At 36.7% G+C, this 21,040-nt stretch overlaps 1 protein-coding gene across 1 annotated transcript in view; it reads left to right on the top strand.

Moving 5' to 3' along the window:
• LOC139964179 (protein odr-4 homolog) overlaps positions 1-21,040 on the top strand; it is a 42,270-nt gene that overhangs the window by 16,780 nt on the left and 4,450 nt on the right. The window contains exon 11 of the mRNA XM_071965574.1: positions 19,850-19,963. Within this exon, the coding sequence (XP_071821675.1) occupies positions 19,850-19,963 (114 nt within the window). The remainder of the gene's footprint in view (positions 1-19,849; positions 19,964-21,040) is intronic.

Genomic DNA, 21,040 nt, shown 5'->3' with positions numbered 1-21,040 from the left:
AGATTTGAATCGCATTGTGTAGTTTACTGTGCTATTGTGCATGCTGTTACATATAAAACAAGTATAAAGATACAATCAAGGATAACAACTCTTTGGGTATCGCACCATAATGATTTGAATTGTTAATTCAGTGGCTGAAACCATTGAGAAAAGTACTGTTAGATAAACAAATTTAATACCAAAAGAATCATTACATAATAAAAACATTGGTAAAGAGTAAGGAATGCCAGGCTATGTGAGAGTCATTCTAACTATTTCCATTATGTACCTGGTTGTTCACAAACTTTTATCTGCAGCTAATTTTACTTGCCACAATATATCAGAAGAGGGGGGGGGGGGGGAACCAAAGGGAACCGGCCCCTGCTGTCATGTCAGCAATGAAAGAGATGAATTGGTTAGTCAGTATGGGTATTGGTTTGTGTGTATATATCTATAATGGAATGCTTAAATTTGAATTACCTTAGGCACAGCTGCAGCAACCTGTCGTAGGCAATATGGGTATTAGTATGGGTATTGTTATGGGTATTGGTTTATATATGTTTAGAATGGAATGTTTGAAGGGAATTACCTTAGGCACAACTGCAGCAACCTGTGGAAGGCAGTATGGGTATTGGTATGGGTATTGTTATGGGTATTGGTTTGTGTGCATATATCTATATAATGCAATGCTCGAAGGGAATTACCTTAAGCACAACTGCAGCAACCTGTCGTAGGCAGTGGTAAAAGAAAACTTCCCCTGATTAAGCATTGAGATAGATAAATTATTAAAGGGAGTTCATAAAGAATGATACTTGCAAGTTCCCTGAAATGATTCCCATAGTAAAATTATATAGTTACCATGTGACTGACTACATGAGTTAACCTAATGTTACCTGGGGATATTTTTAAGCTTATAACATAGATGAAATCAAAGATGTTTCAAAAAAACCATCGGTACAATAATTATATGTAACCATGTCATTCTGTATTTGTGTTTGCTGCCATCACTATTGTCAGTTGCCAACTGTTATTTTTGTATTCGTAGGATAGCATACACGTATTGAATGTCCCATTGACTTACACAGTAAATCATAAAAGTTACTTGGTCTCTAAGTCTAGGAAGAAGTTCTCACTAGCTAAACCCAGATCCTGATTTATATCCAAAAAGATGCTCTTCTGCTTCTGCTCCTTGGCACTTTTTCCCGAAGGATTTCGGATCGATATAAACTTGAATAGGAGTATACCAACATAGTGCTGTAAGAACCCATGTTTTGCAACTTGATAGGAAGATGGGTGTGCTTTTTTCTGTATTACTGTAGCCTAAATATTCTTGAGGAAGGTGACAAACAAGAACAGATCTTGGGCAGGGACGTCGCTAGAGGGGGGGTGTGGGGGGGTGTCTCACCCCCCCAATCTTGGTAAAACTGACGATAGTTGGAAAATTTCAGTGCCACAGTCGGAATTTCCGACTGTCGCACTCTAAATTTTCCAACTGTCGCACTCTAATTTTCCGACTGTCGCACTCTCATTTTCACATATTCTTGTAATTTTTGGTTGACCTAAAATTTTTGGTCAAAATTGACCTTTGATCAGTGATATTTACCACGTTTTCCTTGTCACATTGAGAAATTGTATCTCGCGATCCTTATACTCCACCATACAAAACTTCGTATGATTTTGAATACTCTAAAAAAAAAAAAAAAAATATTCTAATAGAACTACTGTACAAAGTTCGCCAGCTTCAATTCGGTTAATTCATGTATTAATTTTGCTATCGGCTGGGTTGACCCTGTGCGCTAGCTGCAAGTCAGTTCAGGATATACATTGTATAGTATGCGATTATAACGCGCAATGTTAATCTACGGAAGCTTAAAAGTGCCATCAATAAGAAAACTTTGCCCCATAAGTTGACATTTTTCAGTAAATTGTTTAGATAACAAGATAAAATCTTATCAAAATCAGAAAAATGTTGGATTGCTCAGTTGCTTTAACTGAGCAATTGAAAAATTTCTGAAAATGTTTAATTGACAATTACTTATCATAGCCTATCTCGTCAATTGGACATTTTTCTGCAAAATGTTTTATTGACAACTTATCATATCTCGTGAACTCAACATTTTTCTGCAAAATGTTTAATTGTTCACTTCATTCTGAATGCTCAGTTGGAATGAAGTGCACAATTGAAAGTTTTTCATGTGAGTGATAAATAGCCCCCCCCCCCCCCCAAGAAAACAATATTAAGCGTGCTAGTAAAAAGCACTGTATTTTTTGGTAATTCACTTTGTCGTCGAATATAATTTGTTGCAAAACAATTTCCCCTTTGTTACATTAACATAGCTTTTGTAGTTAGTAGTCTATGTAGCCTAGAAGCAGATAACTTTACTCAGTTGCTAACTTGCTTAGCCAGAGTGATTAATAAGTTTGTGAAGTGAGGGCCTGTGTACAAATGTATCGAAAAAAATTTCCGCGCGCTACGCGCGCGTTCGACATGTTAATGTTGACGAGTAGTACGGGGGGGGGGGTGGGTACAAGGCAGCAGTCGGAATTTTCTTGCTCCAAAACCCATCCAGTTGGAATTTCAGACACTACACCCCCCCAATCATCAGGCCTTAGCTACGTCCCTGATCTTGGGTATATACTTTTCTAAATAGCTAGTTATGTGAAATGTATGAACTACAAGCAGGAATTTAGGATAGTTACAGAGGTGCTTTGTGCACTTTTCTTTCCCCTTCACATATTTATAAATCAATCTCAGGTCATCTACAGTACCAAGATAAAGGAGAATGAAAGTTTGACTGTTCAAGTTGCGTGGGCGCTGTAATATTATCTTTTCTCTGGTTGCCCAAACAAGCAGAATCGTCACGAAGCAGTCTGTTCCGCAATATTTGGAAACACTGCAGCAACTGCAGCTTCCATATGATGTCATCGAATCCCTGGTGGATATTTTTGCCAATTTGTAATATACTTATTTTTAGACATTATTCGGAACACGAGCACTTGAACATGCACAATCAGCTGTTAGTTTGATCATTAAGCAACAACGTGCTGTACATACTACATAGCTAAGCCTCGTTAGCCTAGGCTTGAATGTTACAGACAACAATAGGTTGTTAATGTAGACTAATTTTGCTGCATTCGAATGTTTGACATATTTGTAATATTATATTTTCTAGGGATCGTAACACATGATTACATTTTGTAATGGGTTTTTTATGTTTAAGGCTATACCATATTTCTTTGGTTGAAAATTGGGACACTGTGTCAGTACTAACATATGGATTAAACGATGCTATACCTAACTTAGTGAAGTAACTGTTATATATCAACAAACAGCTATGTACATTAACGTAAGTGTTAGTGCTAATGCTTAAACTATGCAGCCCCACGTTATACGTCACATCTTTTCCTGCCAAGCTTGTGGTGCTAATAAGCGGCCACCAATCAGGCTTCTATGTTGACAACAGTTGCATCACCATGCGTTGCAAATAGGTCACGTATAGTGATGCAAAGTGCATGTGACTACATGTGACACAAGGCCATGTTTTTAAAGGCCTTCATATGTTATTAATACAGTTGGTCTGTTACTGGACTTGATGCAGGTTATGACGAACCCATCTGCCTGTATTGTTTATGTAGGATAAATGGCAGCAGATAAAGAAATCTCATAAATGTTTGTAAAATATTCATTGAATTTCTGAAGATGCAATAAATCCAACATACCACACCACACCACACACCATGGAGGATTTAACATACTCTGTATGCTACATACTCTGTGATTCATGTAGGATATGTGATTCATATAAGTTAACGCCAATGCCTTTCAATCATAAGGTCCCCAGTTTGAGTCACTCCAAGATTAATGTATGTCGTCCAGTTACAGAGTTGTTGATAATTGACAATTCATAATCATGGACGTTAAATATGAATGTAAGAGACTGACTTCGGTCAGCTTGCAGCTTTGATAAGCCAATGAGGCTTCTTCGCGAGTTCCTGCTTGCAAGGAGGATCTAAAATACATACATACACACATATAGCTGTAGCGTTTAGTGCTAATTGTGTTGAAGTTGACATACAGTGTAATTAAATTTAGTTAAAGGGGTTGAATGATGTTGAGTCCTCATTGGCACCTGAGGGCTTCGAGTGTATCTCAATGTTATATAATGTTCAATATACAGTCTAAGCTAAACACCTTACAGGTCTACAATTTCACAAACAGTTTCATCTTTATCTCAAAAGTTTCGAATATATTTTGTGGAAAACAACTCAGAGAATGCTTGTAATTAATGGATCAGAATGGGCAATGATACATCAATATTTCATTTTTTCTTAATTGAAATTGTAGTGAAAATGTCCCATGGCTTTAAAGGAAAATGGCATTTCCTTTGCAGGCATTTGCTCAGGGATATTTGAGTGCCAGTTGTACTTGTGTGGTGGGGTGGGGGGAGGGGTGTAAGGGTGGAGATGTCCCCTCCCCTGTAGGAAGTTTTTGCAAATTAGAAGTATGTTAGATGGCAAATGGTGCTACCTTTTTTTCCTATTCTGGAGCTACCTTCTGTGCCAAGTAATCACCCATATTTCAGTAATTGTAATCTTTATTAAAATAAATCATCAAAAATAGTGCTAGGCACAAACGTTTCAAAATAAATACTGTTTGTGCTAGACGGCATTCAGAACTGCCTGGTGCATCCGTCCGCCCCCGTCACCTCCCCCGCCCGCCCCCTCCCCCGCCTGGTGTGAGCACATCCCGGCTTTCTTTTGAGCAACAATTCTGGTCACCTTGTTAGATAAAGACCTTTACTGAGCACCTCGTGTTGGATATCAGTGTTATCGGACTCTTTTGGGGAAAAAAAGAACATATTTCCCTCCTAAACAGTTTGATGTGTGAGATTTTTTAAGTATAAGAAAAATTGCAAACAAGTTATTTCTAAAAGTTTTGGCTCTAAGTTTTATTGTTTCGATGTTACGAAAAATGATCATTTCATCGACATCACTGCAACAAAGCATATATTATTTAATTTCAGCCCTCTCAGAATCGGTCATTGAAAAAAAACGTATCGAAAGCAGATGGTAATTAATGAATCTCGTGAAGGATTCATTAAGAATCCGATTCTCCGTATGCCACGTAGCTTCTTTCAGCTGACGTACCTGTCTGGGGAAGAAAAACAAAAAAACAACCACTAGTATCAAAACACACGACTGTGTCTACTTCATAGTTTGATGGAATTATGTCGCAATAGTGAAATGTGTATATTTAAGAAACTCTCATTATTACATGACAAATGGAAAGAAGAGAAAGAAGGTAACGTTTCGGTGACCGTAGCTTGCAAAATATCAAAACAAAAACCAGTCTGATATAACTACATGGTTTTATTGTATGTACTGTACTTTCATGCAGGTTTGAGTGCTTGCTTCCTTCCACCCTCGAGGGTTTGGGATACCTGGAATGTTCTCACCTAGCGCGATATCAAAAGTTAAAAATAGATCAACAGGATTTGACAGGTGTGCAGTAGTGTGCAGCAGTTAAATGCATGATTGTGATTCCTTGTGAGTCTGTCTACTTATGGCAATCATTTCAAAATCGGTTTCATAATACCAGTGTTTTTTTTTTATATTTTTTTTTTAAGGAAAGCATTGGGGTGGGGTGTGTGTGTTGGGGTGGGGGGGGGTATGTAGATTAGTTGAAAAGTTGAAAATGTTCTTGCCTCTCGATTAAAAGTAAAAAAATAAGTCAATAGGCTCAGAGTGCTCTGCAGTTATCTGCATTTGAAGAATGTTAGTGTAAAACTGACCAGTCAGTTTTACTCTTGTTCTCTCTAATAGGGCTGGTTATTTCAAAAACCATATTAGAAAATAGGTTTCTACATTGTTTCACATAAGGAGTAGGAAAGGGAGAGGATGAGAGGTATAAAATAACTGTCAACATTATTCCATATTGTAAGTATGAATGGTGTGATTGTTCTTGCTTTTCAGTCAAGAGTTTAAATAAAGGAATAAACTTTTAGATGACTGTTCAGTAAATATTCAGTAATTGTTTGAAGTGTTCGAAGAGAATATTTTCTTGTCAGTCTTGTCCTATTTTGCTTCATACACCCAATATATACATAGCATTGTCAACAAGGGTTTACTTTTTGTTTGATATAGGGAAGGGGTGGGTAGGTTAGGTAGGTAGATGTGGTGAGATTGGTATGTGAGTTGTAAACATTGTTATGAAAGGAATAAATAATATAGATGAACAGTCTTGCAGAGGTTCAGTATTTAGTAGAACTTTGTCTGTGTTTGGTCAATGTATATTCCTGTCGGTCTGTGTGATCTTGTTCCCTGTTAGAGCTGTTGTGTCCAAAATTGTTTTTAACAAATAGCAATTTTTAAGATTTTTTCACATATTGAAGAAGGGGAGGGTGTGGGGGGGGGTATATGTTTAGGAACTCAGGAGTGAAAGGGAACTTTTGTTTCCAGATGGAAAGGATGCCTTGGCATTTCTTGTGCAATATTCCATGAACAATCCCCCCACCCCCCCAAAAACTTTTCTGCTGCTTGATAACTTTATTGAATATGATCAAAGAATCTTTAGTGGAGACTTTTACAAAATTTCTCTGTTTTTGTTACTTTTTTTATTCCCATTTATGTGTGAAATTGAAAGAAAAGTATCTGAAATGAGTAAACAAAAATTGAATTGAATTGAATAAAGCATGTAGATACAGTATGAAATCATTTGAATTGAATGTAAAATTTATGTATGAAATACATGGGAATTGTGAATTGAGTGAAAGTTTTATATATGATGTCAAAAGTTGGGGAATAGTTCTCTTCAAAGTTAAGATCTCTGAAATGAAAAATATTGTGGTATTTTTCCCTTTTTAATATCTATAGCTAATATCAACAATATTTGTAATTTTTTCCCCCTTGCCGTTTTGATTTGGTTATCAAGCCTTCAATGTGTTTTTACTGATAAACAATTCGGGAAATGAAGTTCCCTTTCGACTAAAAATAGCTGACATATTTTTCTTACATTTAAAATAAATTCAAAATGATACTGTCTGTTTGTTTAAAATGATTTAAAGTCTCGTGTGGGAGTAGGTTTCAGTCCAGAAATAACTGCACATCTAAAAATAGCTTTATGATGTCATTTCCCACACATGTGTTTCAGACAGCGTCTGCTTAATGCCCAGCCAAGTGTTGCTCTGTACTTATAACAAGTGATAATAGCATCAAGGAGTTAATGCAAAATGTATTGATTGAATAGTTGTAAGATTATGTTGACTGTTGAAAGAAAACATAATTATAGCAACAACAATAAAAACAAGATGTTAAGTCTATGCAAAATACAGTGTAAGTTTAGTATCATTTTGTAATTATGATTTAATTATTAATAGATTCACACCTTTTAGTCTTGCTTTCCCAAAATGAGTTTATTCTGTAGATAATAGTGAAGTAGAGATCATCCTATCATGTGGGTAGCCACATCAAATGAAATTTGAAAAAGGAACATAAAAACAGAGGACATTTTGAGAGTGAGTTGTTCATTTCCATTAATGTGTGTGTTTGTTTATGTTACACAGCTTGGTACACGTAGAGAATAAATATTCTACTGGTAGTATCATGTAACACACACTCAACAACTGAGCCATGTGAAATAAAATAAACTTCACTGCTGTTTGAGCTGTGCCAGGGCTAATCGAATACTGGCAGTATGAAATAACTTCAGCCTGTTTTAAATTTTATGAAAGCTTCGGAGAGCTAGGCTAGTACTACCTACCTTACTTCCCCTTCCCCTTCCCCCCCTTCTCTCTACCAACCTGTTTGACCTTTCTTTTGACTCCCTTCGTATAGAGCTAGGCTAAAAGGCCTATCGTAGATAGTTATAACTTGTAACAGATTGTGAGAATAAGGAGGTTGAAGCAGGTACTGTACACCTGATTAGTAAAGAAAACAAAAACTCTGTACCTACCGTCCCCTTCCCCCCCCCCCCCACCACCACCGGCCCACTTCTCTCTACCAACCTGTTTGAACTTACTCTTGACTTTTCATTTTACCTGTGACTCATTAAAAAAAAAAAACACACAATTTCTTACATTCCACATGTTCAACTGCTGCTAGCAACCCTTATATATATGTGCCTTTTGGCACACTAATCTAAGAAACCTTCAACCTGGGGTGCCTACAAAGTGCCAGAGATACCTGGTAGAGCCCTGGTTTTACAAACCTTTTTTTGTTTTTTCCTTTTTTTCTCTTTGTTTTTGAGCCCCATGTTGTGATTTCCCTGGGTTAGCTGCAACTATATAACTTTCTAAGGCCTCAATATCAACCAATATATACACTGTGGTATAAATTGATACATAAACTGTACAGGAACTTGAGTTCTTTTTATTTGACTGCAGTTGGTTTGCCCAGTGAATAAATGTTATCAACAGCACACAGACACACACGCACACACACACACAAATTTGTCAAAACTTGGGAGACAAAATCACTGTGTGACATGTACATGAACTTCATTATCTGATTCCATCCAAATCATAGTCTGCCGATCTTATGTTCTGTTTTCTTCTACCTGGGTCTCGACCAATCATAGAGCTTCAATGGCCACTGATAGTTTCTGACTTTCTGAAGCAAGAGGCTACAGTCGACCTACTATAGCTTCTTATTTGAGTGGCTGATAATAGTATATGAACTATCAGAGCAGAGAAAAATATGTACAGTATACCATTCCATTCCATCCCAACCTCCATCTCCACCCCCACACCACCCCCTCCTTTTAACCAACCTTTTGACCCATCCTCAACCATCTTCCTCAAGCATTTCTGTTACTTTTCTATTTAAACATAAAATTGATTTTCCTTGTACTCTGCTAGTTGACAACCCACCTACTCATTGTTTTGTGAAAAAAAAAAGGTTAGTAATTACCAACAACCAGGTTATTTTTGGGCTGTTGAATTAACATCCTTGTTTTGCTTTCACTTTCGTGTGGCACTATTTATGTCTGTTTATAAATGATTGTGTTAGACTTTTAATTATGAACTCAATTCTATTTTTTGATATTTGTTGGTATTGAACATTCACTCTCATAGCTAATTACGTAACATCCATAGTGAATGTTTGTTAGAGGCTCCGGAGATCATTTCAAACCATACAACCCTGAAATATTATTAGCTTTACTGATAATCTTCATTCTTTGATCCTGACCATGAGTTGTTTTGTATTGTTTGTCTATATAAATTGTACATCCATGTTGTACATTGGAGAGTTTGCCTGGTTATTGTTAAAGAGATTGCCTGGTTAACTTTAGAGAGTTTGACTGGTTATTGTTAGAGAGATTACCTGGTAACTGTTAAAGAGTGCCTGGTTAACTTTAGAGAGTTTGCCTGGTTACCAGTAGAGAGTTTGCCTAGTTACTGTTAAAGAGATTGCCTGGTTAACTTTAGAGAGTTTGACTGGTTACTGTTAGAGAGATTGCCTGGTAACTATAAAGAGTGCCTGGTTACTGTTAGAGAGTTTGCCTGGTTACCAATAGAGAGTTTGCCTAGTTACTGTTAAAGAGATTGCCTGGTTACCGTTAAGAGATTGCCTGGTTACCATTTAAAGAGATTGCCTGGTAACCGTTAAAGAGTGCCTGGTTACTGTTAGAGAGATTGCCTGGTTAGCATTAGAGAGTTTGCCTAGTTACCAATAGAAAGTTTGCCTGGTTACCGTTAAAGAGATTGCCTGGTTACCGTTAAAGAGATTGCCTGGTTACCGATAAAGAGTTAGCCTGGTTACCGTAAAAAGATTGCCTGGTTAACGTTATTCTGTGTAACATTTGCTGTAAAATTATCTTCATTTATAAAAGTTGATTTCTAAGGTCATTTTAACCACACCCTGATCCATATGTTACTGTAAGTTCTCTGTAACTTGTTCCGGTTTTTAGTAAGTTAACAACCGAAGGATAGACGATTACAGTAAGTCAGAGTGATTATAAGTAAGAACTAAAGAGTGACTTTGTTTTGCTTGATAATGTAGAAAAATAGTAGTCATTCTTGTTGATAAGGGTCTGAATAGTTCACTGAAAGCTGCAGGTCTATTATAGGCCAGCATTCCACAAAATTTAATGTAATGTAATTAAAATCTTATATAGCGCACTACGCGCGATGGATCTGTGCGCTTGACAAACAATCTAGAATATACAATGACATAAAACAGTAAATACATAAAACAGTAAATACATATGTCAAATACATATGTCATATACATATATACAGGAATATGAGATCCAAAAACGATTAAAAGCACTGGTGAAGAGTAAAGCGATAAAACAGATTGACTACAAAATCTACAATTTAAATGCTAAAAAAGTTATCATTGAAAGTCTAGCTTTCACAGAATAATCAGTTATCCTGATGGCAAACCAACCTCTCTGAGTCATTTCCTGAAACAACCAATCAAATTTGCCGGAATCAAAGGTAGTTACTACCATAAAACAATGTGTTATATGTGTTATATAGTGTTATATAGTAAACTGTCTATATACACGTACTACTGTACATACTGTACATACATACTGTACTGCGGTTAGGCTTTCCATTTACAGTGTGGAATATTGGTCTTGCCTTAGCTTAGTACTGGAAGCATTTTGAATTCCTGCTTCTGGAAAACAAATTTCAAATTTGATATGTTTGGACCAGTTTGAAGAGAGTTTTAAACATTATAGTATGCATTTGAGGGCTGGAAACAAGTAGGGGAGCCCCGAGAGACAGTCAACCATTAAACAAAGACCACAGGTAGAGAGGGGAGTGGGGAGGGGAGGTGATGAAAAGAGGTATGTCTCCATATACCTCAAGTGGAAAAAGCCAGTTTCAATATATATGGTAACTAATCATAATACTGTTACTAACTATAGCTTAAGCTTTGTTGTTAATTTAAGGTTTCTTGAAACCATCCTGGTCCAGTCTTGTCATCTTGGTTGTTAGACATATTTGTTTGGGAGACATTTTTGGCTGAATTGTAAGATCATCATAGCTAGCAAATGTTCAGGACATAAATGATATAGATCAGTAAAATCTTTTTCCTTCCAGTGAATGATGAATTATGATCAATTTTGAATTTGAACCATTCAAGCCTGGGCTAGGTTATTAAAAAATCTTATAAAACAGGGTCTTTGCAGGAGATGACCTTCACTAGTTGCATTACTTTACATATACCATGGAAATAGTATGATTGAAAACACATATATATGAGAGTTTCAAGAGAAATTCAACCTAAATTATCAGAAAAAGCAACAAATAAAAAATACATTTTTAGATGTGAAATGGTGCATTCTGCGAAATAATTCGGCCATAAATTAGGTCAGATCTATAATTAGGTGTATGCAAAGTAATGTGCCAAAAATGTGACCTTAATGATTTTTGATGTGGGATGGGTTGGAAAGGTGGGTGAGGTTGAGGGTTGCAAATCCCACCCCCCTCCCACCACACACACCCCAGCCCCATCCTACGGATCAATACCTCATTATAGCAGGTTTTTAGCTTAGTGGACAGTTTGACCATAAAGTTTAGCAAAAACTTAACAAATATGAAGTTATATCTGTATGATTTCATGGTTGATTTTGTTCACAAAATGAAGGTTTCTCTGTGAGTGATAAATTTGTGTGGTTTGGACTCCAAGTAGTCAAAATTGCATGTGTTATTATTCACGTGTACAGAATATGTTTGAAAATTCCAAGTTTCTCAATTGTACATCATATTGTCGGAAATTGGGATGTTCAAATTATAAACTAATATATTCGTTAAGGCTTTACTGTACTGTGGGATAACAGACCACGTAGTTGTTTCCATAACAACTCCCTGAACAGACAATTCTCAAAATCAACACAAGCTGCTGTCACATATTTAAAGAAATTTTGAAGAAAAAAAATTGTCGGAATCAGATCTGAACAGGTGACCCCGAATAAAAATGACAGGAGGAGGTAACTATAAATAAAATGAAACTGGATTCACTTCTTGTCAGCGGGGAAGAAGACCAAAAAAAAAAAAAAAAAAAACCAAATTCCACCTGACAGGAATGCATATAATTTCCTTCAGAGATCTATTTTAAGTCATCTCGTTACTTCCTGACGATTTTAACCACATCAGCTTTTTCAGAGAATATTATACAATAACATGATTTTATTTCTGGATTATGATATCCTCGGACATTTCTAAACCTTTCCAGGGGAAGTCTTATCTGTCACATGTTAAGACTATCATTTTACTGCACTGGATGGAGATCATCGTTGAACCGGACGTGATTTGTTTCCTGAAGATATGCGGTAGAGACCCAAAGACGGAAACGATGTTTATTGAACCCTCTCTCTTTCTCTTCTTTGATTTTAGTTGATATACTGATCATGACAAACCTACACATCGCTCCTTATTGTACTCTGTCAAATTTTACCCACAAAGTCGCCTTTTGCATTCATCTTTGTAACTTGACTTTGAATTGAATGTTTTAAGTGTTCACGTCGTTCAATAGCGTAGAACAACGATTTTTTCGTCTTTAAGAATTTTTGGTGGTGTTACAAAATTCCATGGTAGTTTTTTTCAATTAGTGCTGTTTCTCTTCCAAATGGGTAGAGTGTCTGGCAAATGCCTCTTTTAAGTCACAATTATTATAAGACCTTATTTATGGAGCTGGTCTTTCAGTTTTTCATTTCCTACAAATCTGTTAATAAAAAATTCTAATAATTTTATTGAAAGTTTATTCGTTGTTTTGTTGTTGTTTTTTATGTTCTCAACCTCTACCACGACAACAACAATAAACACTAAAGTATGAAATTTGACACGTATGATATTGTTATAGCCGAGTTTATCATTCTAGTATCATGACTCATTATGCTAATTATAGCTACAGGCAATATAGTAGCTAACTTACTGAGTATCACCTTACAGTTTCAAGTGCACTCTCCAACTTCAATTTTGAGACAACACTGTTATCCCTCTTGAAGTGAACTCCATTGTCTCAACAAAGATGTATATTTTAAAAGTTGCAGAAGTTTTTCCCTCCCCCCCCCCAAATTGCAAAAAAAAATAACAAAATGTATAGCTGTAGGCCTGTGACCAACTTATTTCTCTGTTGATGATAACAATGTGACAAACAATATCTGAGTTCATAAATATATTTTTGACATCCATTGATACTGTCTACTTTGTCCCACAACATTCCTTAGTTAATTCTTCTACTGATGACTAATTTATTTTTCGTGTTTTTGCAATATCCTTCCAAAGACTGGTTCACCACAATAAATGCCTTTGTAGTGTCTAGTATTTTATAACACAATCAATTCAATAGCCAGGAAGTTTCCAGAAGCAGTGAAAGCACCGTAGAGTCTGAGCTCACAGTACAGCTGTAGCAGCATTTTACTTTCAAATCAATTTTGTTGTTGGGGTTCATGGATCGTTCAGAGCCGTTTTCGTTTTGGCGCCGTAAAATCAATCCTGCCTCACACGTGTATGTAGGACAATGTAGACACCTTAACCTGCTATCCCGGAGCGAGCAATTTAAAAGTTCATGTCCACCGAATAGGAATATAGGAAGGACGTGAACGGTGAGGGCCAAGAGAATTTTCCCATCTGGAGAAAGCCTGACACACTTTCCCATTTTGAAAACTATTAAAACAACTGTAGAGGTCGTACACAACAACGTGTGTGTGGGAGCAGGTGGGGGGGGGGGGAATCATCCACTTTCCCTTCACCTCCATGGCTGTCAAAAGAAGTGAGGGAAAGAGCAGTTTCAAAATATTTGTTTTCCTGTGTGTACACAAATTAGCAATTTGCTGGCTTGTGAGTTGGTTACATGGAAGTATTGTATTAATATATTAACCTACATTCCTCAGATATTTCTGCCTTTGAAAGAAAAGGGGAGAAATATGGAGAAGCTGAATGAGATTCCTATTAAACCGAAATAGTTTTTGATATTATGTAATATTTTAACATATATACTCCTGACTCCTGAAAAATTGTTCTTAAAATTCAGGGAACATGGTAAATTGTAGACCAAATGCTAGTAAGAAATGAGCAAACCCTCAGACACGAATGCATAGATGTACGGCAGTTTATTGCCCACAGAACCTTGGTACCTTATTATATATCCTCTAGAACCGTAGTACCTCATTATATATCCTAGAACCTTGGTATCTATATCTTCTAGAACCTTGGTACCTCATTATATAGCTTTTGGAACCTTAGTACCTCATTATATATCTTCTAGAACCTCGGTACCTTATTATATAGCTTCTGGGACCTTAGTACCTCATTATATATCTTCTAGAACCTTGGTACCTTATTATATATCTTCTGGAAGCTATTTACCTTATTATATAGCTTCTGGAACCTTGGTACCTTTTGATATATCTATTGGAACCTTGGTACCTTTATCTTCTGGAAACTTGGTACCTTATTAAATAGCTTCTGGAACCTTGGTACGTCATGATATAGCTTTGAACTGGAACCTTAGTACCTCATTATATAGCTTTGAACTGGAACCTTAGTACCTCATTATATAGCTTCTGGAACCTTAGTACCTCATTATATAGCTTCTGGAACCTTAGTACCTCATTATATAGCTTCTGGAACCTTGGTACCGCATGATATACTGTATCTTCTGGGACCTTGGTACGTTTAATATTCTGGAATCTTGGTACCTCATGTATATAGCTTCTGGAACCTTATTACTTCATTGTATAGCTTCTGGAACCTTGGTACCTTATTATATAGCGTCTGGAACCTTGGTAACTTATTATATGTCGTCTGGAACCTTAGTACCACATTATATAGCTTCTGGAACCTTGGTACCTTATTATATATCTTCTAGAACCTTAGTACCCCATTTTATATCTTTGTTTTTTATCACCAAAAGCATTCAACCTTCAAAACTGCTACACAAAATAAAAAATATTCCCTGCCTGTCACCATCACTCAACACATCCGGGTTCATTGTTATCAAATGACTTTAAAATATGGGTTCAATCATGACATGTAATCCATTTGCCAAATTTGTAGCAAACTGTTATATGAAGTTTTCATTATCATTATTAGTTATTAATCATATTGAAACTCAAAACAAAGTGTTTTCCTGAGGTTTTGTTCTTTTCTTGATCAGTACTAGAAACCTACTGTACTCTGTAGATCAACATTTCTCTGACAAATATTTTACCTCTGAAAAACTATATATACACAGGGATGTGCCCGTGCCGGGTTCTGAATGCCGCCTAGCACAAACAGTATTTTAAACATTTGCGCCCGGCACTTTTGTTGATGATTTTGAACATTACCAAACCAGAAGTTGGCACCAGAATAGGGAAATATAGCATCATTTGCCATCTAAGCATACTTCATTTTCAAAACTTTTCCAAAGGGAGGGGGCACCCCACCATTGAGACCCCTCCCCAGGACGTGGATCAAAAATCCGCCCAGCACTCAGATATTCTTGAGCACATCCATGAATATATTTATATAAAATTCACAAGTTTTGTTGTTTTTCAAGGATGGAAACCAGTATTTCCCATTATGTTTATCTTGAATCATCTCATGACTTATTTTAACAACTCTGACGAATAAATAGAGAAGTTGAATGTGTACTCTGCTTTTATTAGTGTTTGCTGCAACAGTATCAGGTATTCAGGGGAAAACAGTAAATAATTAAATAAATAAAATGAATATCATTGTTACTTTGAACGCATCAGGTGACATTGTGTAATGACGTCTGTAATGATTGTGTAATTGAATAAGTCGTAAAAATAGATTAAATATCCAAAAACACACCTCAGAAGTCTGTGGATTGAATGACATAGTCTGTGTCTGGATTATTAATTTGAAGAAGTACTTATTACACTCGTGATTTGTCTCGAGTTAAATAATGTTTCTTAATGTCTTGTTTCGTTACTATCGAGTCCTGTCTTTGTCTATAGTGTAACATGAGATTGGGGTACATGGCATTTCTGATATAAGAAGTTACAGGTTTATAGAGTCTTGTATCAAGGCCAAGGCCGTCTCGAGCCAGTACAACAGTTAATCCCTGGTCATTGTTAACTTGTGACACCCATTCCCAGCCAAATGTGCACAATTCATACTGTTGCTCTCGGGACACTACGGTGATATAAGAAGTTACAGGTTTATAAAGTCTTGTATCAAGGCCAAGGCCGTCTCGAGCCAGTACAATAGTTAACCCCTGGTCATTGTTAACTCGTGACACCCATTCCCAGCCAAATGTGCACAATTCACACTGTTGCTCTTGGGACACTACAGTGATATAAGAAGTTACAGGTTTATAGAGTCTTGTATCAAGGCCAAGGCCGTCTCGAGCCAGTACAACAGTTAATCCCTGGTCATTGTTAACTCGTGACACCCATTCCCAGCCAAATGTGCACAATTCACACTGTTGCTCTCGGGACACTACAGTGATATAAGAAGTTACAGGTTTATAGAGTCTTGTATCAAGGCCAAGGCCGTCTCGAGCCAGTACAACAGTTAATCCCTGGTCATTGTTAACTGGTGACACCCATTCCCAGCCAAATGTGCACAATTCACACTGTTGCTCTCGGGACACTACAGTGATATAAGAAGTTACAGGTTTATAAAGTCTTGTATCAAGGCCAAGGCCATCTCGAGCCAGTACAATAGTTAACCCCTGGTCATTGGTAACTTGTCACACCCATTCCCAGCCAAATGTGCGCAATTCATACTGTTGCTCTCGGGACACTATAGTGCACCATGTCCATGTGTCCCCTGGGGGAAACACATAGCTTCCCGCTACAATGTGTACACGGTATTAATTTATACGTTACATCTCTGCAGGTCAGCAATTACACACCTGTATGGAGATGGATATAACTGAGATTAAATTTGATCTGAAATGATCTGCTAGTAGATTTAAAGCCACTCATAATTCAGTCTAAACTCTTTCTGATCTGAAAGCCAATTGATCTGAATATGTATTTAGGTCAAAGCCATGCTGTGGCTACTGAGTATTGTACAGTAACTGCATGCATTCTAGAACACTTATCAATAGTATTTATATTATCATGCAAGTCATGCCAAACCATGCCCATAGACTGGGGGTACTGCCTGCTCTACCTAATGAGTTTTTAAAGTTAAAGGAATTCTTTAGTGACAGTGTATTGGGAACATATGAAAAACACTCCATACTTTTTTCGTCGCCACAGTCCTAGTTCGGGGATTTTTCATTTTAGGATTTAGGAGAAGTGAATTTTTGAACCTTGTGCCAACTTACTCTAATATATTTTTGAACAGTGGAGAACGATGAGCGACTTTGACGTCATTGCGGCACTTTGTTTCGGGGGCTGCAGGGACGCTATCATTAGCAAGCTACACTGTAGCGAGGAAAGTTAACATTTCTGAAAATAATATAACTCTTAGATGAAAATTTCCAGGTAAAGTTGCAAGTCAGCAATGTTTTGGAGAGTTAAAACGTTCCAGAATTCCCTAAAATGGTTTTCTTCATAATATGTTTGTTCCAATATTTGTTATTTGAAAGATTGTTCGGATCACAGCCAGACACAAAGTCTGTACACATTCCTGTGTATTGTATCAAGGCCAAGCTTAGAGTGAGATCTTTTGTATTCACATCCGTTTATAAGCGAAGTATGTACACATTCCTGTGTATTGTCTCAAAGCTAAACTGAAAGTGCCGCACTGACATCACGTCTCGACGTACAGTAAGTCAGTGTTAGATTCCAATTTCCTGGCAGGACGGGCCAACATTTCAAGCACTCTATCACAGAAACTAAATTCATCGTAAGGCAATGCTTAGGGCGATACAAAGGCAAAAAATGATATGACCGGAAGGACTGGATCCCATTTTTCACTAAAAAATTCCTTTAACATTATACCAGTGCACGGGTTCATATGTATGTGCATATTAATATTTCATATTGTGTTGTATCGCAGTGTGTAGGACTTGGAAAGCAGATATTTTTGTTTACAGAAATTAAGACACAAACATGACAATGCAGACTTGTTTGTTAGTATCCCAGAAACATTATGTATTTGGTTAATTTGAAGTTATGCTAAGATTAATAATTAAGCTTTTCTCATAAAATAGCCAAATCACCAGAATGTTCAATTACATCAAAGCCCCAACCAAGTATTAATTACCATGTATCCTGGAATATTTTAGTGTTCTGAATGCCATTGTCAACAGATTGTTTTGAGACCTGAACAGTAATTGGGACTTGTTAATGACTTAATGTGTAACCATATCAAAATTAATTTTTATGTTGTTCGTTAATAATTTTATGCTCTTCAATTAAGATCTGAATATCGTCTATCAGTGTTGCAAGCGGACACCGAGTGACACAGATGGGAATTTCCCAATTACAAATAGTTTTCTACTATATCACGAAATGGGTAACCCCTTGCCCGACATATACGCCCTATTTGACGTCTCTTAGCTTAGATTTTAATTTGCCAATTCCTTTCAAGGCATGCAACTTGTTTGATGTCGGTGCAATTAGTTCGCGGGAAAGGTCTTAATAGGTACACGCACCCAGTGCACAGGGAATATCCCTACACAGAAATTGATCTTCTTGTAATAATTATCAATGAGTAGGGGGAGATCATCATGTCATGTTAAAAGGAAAGAATGCTACTGGTCTATCATTGACGTCATTGCAAACATAGAACTTTGCTCTGAGAGAAAGAAAAGTGAGAGGTTGTAGGGAATTTCCCTATAGGAAGTTGATAATTTCTCTTATCTGATTGGTTATTTCTTGGCCTATCTATCCAAGTCCCTTGTAAGGTATGCCTTGTAGCTCTATCAATGATGCCAGCGTGGCAGTTTTGAAGGGGAGGGGGAGGAGGGGTTTGGGTGGGACAGAGACAGGGTGTATTTAGGGAAGATCCCCGAATAGAAAAATTTCCAAGGCTCTTTGTATCAAATTTATTATATTCATAAAGGAAAGCGAGGGCCGAGTATGTGGTTGTGACACCAGAATTGATAATTACATGAAAATCTCACCAGGAAGAAAAATAATATCTATAATAAAAATAATAATAATAAAATTTCAACAAAGTAAGGCAGCAAAGAAACTGAACATTGCAAGATATATTTTACATTTAATTTAACTAGGTCATGTTCTGGTAATGTTTGATTATTAACAGACCTGTAATATCTTGACTTAGTCAAACTGATATTTCAAATAGTGTCAAACTAACCAAGAATTTTGAGTTTTCTAGTTGCATTCTTATATTAAAACCAATGGGACTGTTGTATACCCATTAATTGAGCAAAACGTTAATACATTTCAAACAAAGAATGACTTTATTAGTTTCACTGAGTGAATTCTTCTTCTGAATAATACTCAGCATAGTTGGCACAACTGCTTTGTTTAAAGACGGATTATATTATTTCTGTAGAATATATCAAAACAACAATTGTCTGTTGGATATTTTCTTCTAATGCAGCTTTTTGAGTTGATTCTGATAAATGGTTCTATGCTATTTTATACTAAATTCTCATATCAATAGAGCCCATTGGCTTGACTAGCCAATTTTTATTTTGTTGAAAAAGTGTAGTAAACAGTTCAATTTTTTTGGAAATTTTCATGTAGTTTGTATTAAACTACTACCATACAAAGTGTCTGGACAACAAAATGGTGAAGGTTTGAATCAAGTTCTTTAACTACTTACTCATGAACATTCATTTAGTGGGCAAAATCTAATAATAATTTATATAATTGAGTAATACCAGACAGGTTTGGAAAAATTTGCCGGCTGAACTCGAAAGCTGCTTTAAGCTTCTTCTTGTTCTTCGTGGTATCACCCGTCATTTATGACGTTATATAACTAACAAACTGGTTGTCAAGATTGCTATTTTTGTCCCCCCTTTCCCCCTCCTACAGATGATTCTCTCTTGCAACAAATTGAGACGGCTAGCTCTCATTCGTCAGAGGCGGCTAACCTTGACGAACTTCTCAACAAACCAGGAGGAGGTGGAGAATTGCTGAGATACGCTGGTAAGAAATTTCAACCTAATAGCGTCATCGGAAGAGCTACATGCTTGGAGATCGGGGACACTGGCTGGAGGGGAGGGAGAATTAGTGGGGGGGGGGGGCATTGATGAGGTCTGTAAGAAGAACAAAATAGTGCTAGATTCAAAAGTAGCACTTGATACTAGCCATAATAAATTTGAGATACCTCTGCCCTTAAGTGAAGTTTACGTGGCAATGGGTCGCTGGCGTAGCCATGGTGGGAAGGGACATGGGATGATTCCCAATTATTTGTCTTGCCCTAACCCTCCCCCCTCCCCCCTCCCCTCCTAAAGAAAAATGTCAGCCACATCTTTTTCATTTTGAAAAGATATGGTGCTTGCTTCCCTAGATTGAAAAGCTTTCCCCCAATTCCCCCTCCCTAAGAAATGAAACTTGTTGTGCATTTGTTAAATTTACTCAGAAATCATGAAAAGCCAAAGAAGCTTACCAGATTCATGTTGTACTGAGAGATATATGTCCATGCTCTTGTCAATGATTTTTAAAGCCTACAGTATATCTTGTAGATATAAACTGCTATGTCACCGCTGTAAATACTGTATATGTTTCTATGTGTAAAGACCAACCATGCAAAACACCTTGAATGTATCATGTTTACATGGTTGGTACAGATCTCACAGAGAACCATAATACAGTACTTGGTGAGTCTCTCGTTAAGATTCTGTAGGCACACCAAAAGGCTCACAATATGTGATCTTGGCTTCAAGCTTATCAAAATTTCACAAACTGATAGCATATATTTTTCATGTGTATATGTCGTTTTTATAGCAACATTCATATTTGCAGATCAGCCACATATTTGTTGACTTCATCAACATGAATGTGAACATATATACTTTTGATGTGGAAATATCATCCCTCAGAACATTATCATATCAGTGAGATGTGCTTCCTCCCTTTTGTAGGAAATGTGTGAAACATTTAAAAAAATAGCTTTATGTTTCCACATAAGCATAGGGGGATTCCCTGTTACCAACAATCAGAAGTACTTAAGTTGCACAGGGAAAAGTGATTCCTTTTGAGTTTACATTTTAAACTGTGTCG

Source organism: Apostichopus japonicus, chromosome 22 (genome assembly GCF_037975245.1).
Source record: "Apostichopus japonicus isolate 1M-3 chromosome 22, ASM3797524v1, whole genome shotgun sequence".
Taxonomy (NCBI): domain Eukaryota; kingdom Metazoa; phylum Echinodermata; class Holothuroidea; order Aspidochirotida; family Stichopodidae; genus Apostichopus; species Apostichopus japonicus.
This window is presented reverse-complemented; position numbering and strand designations above follow the sequence as displayed.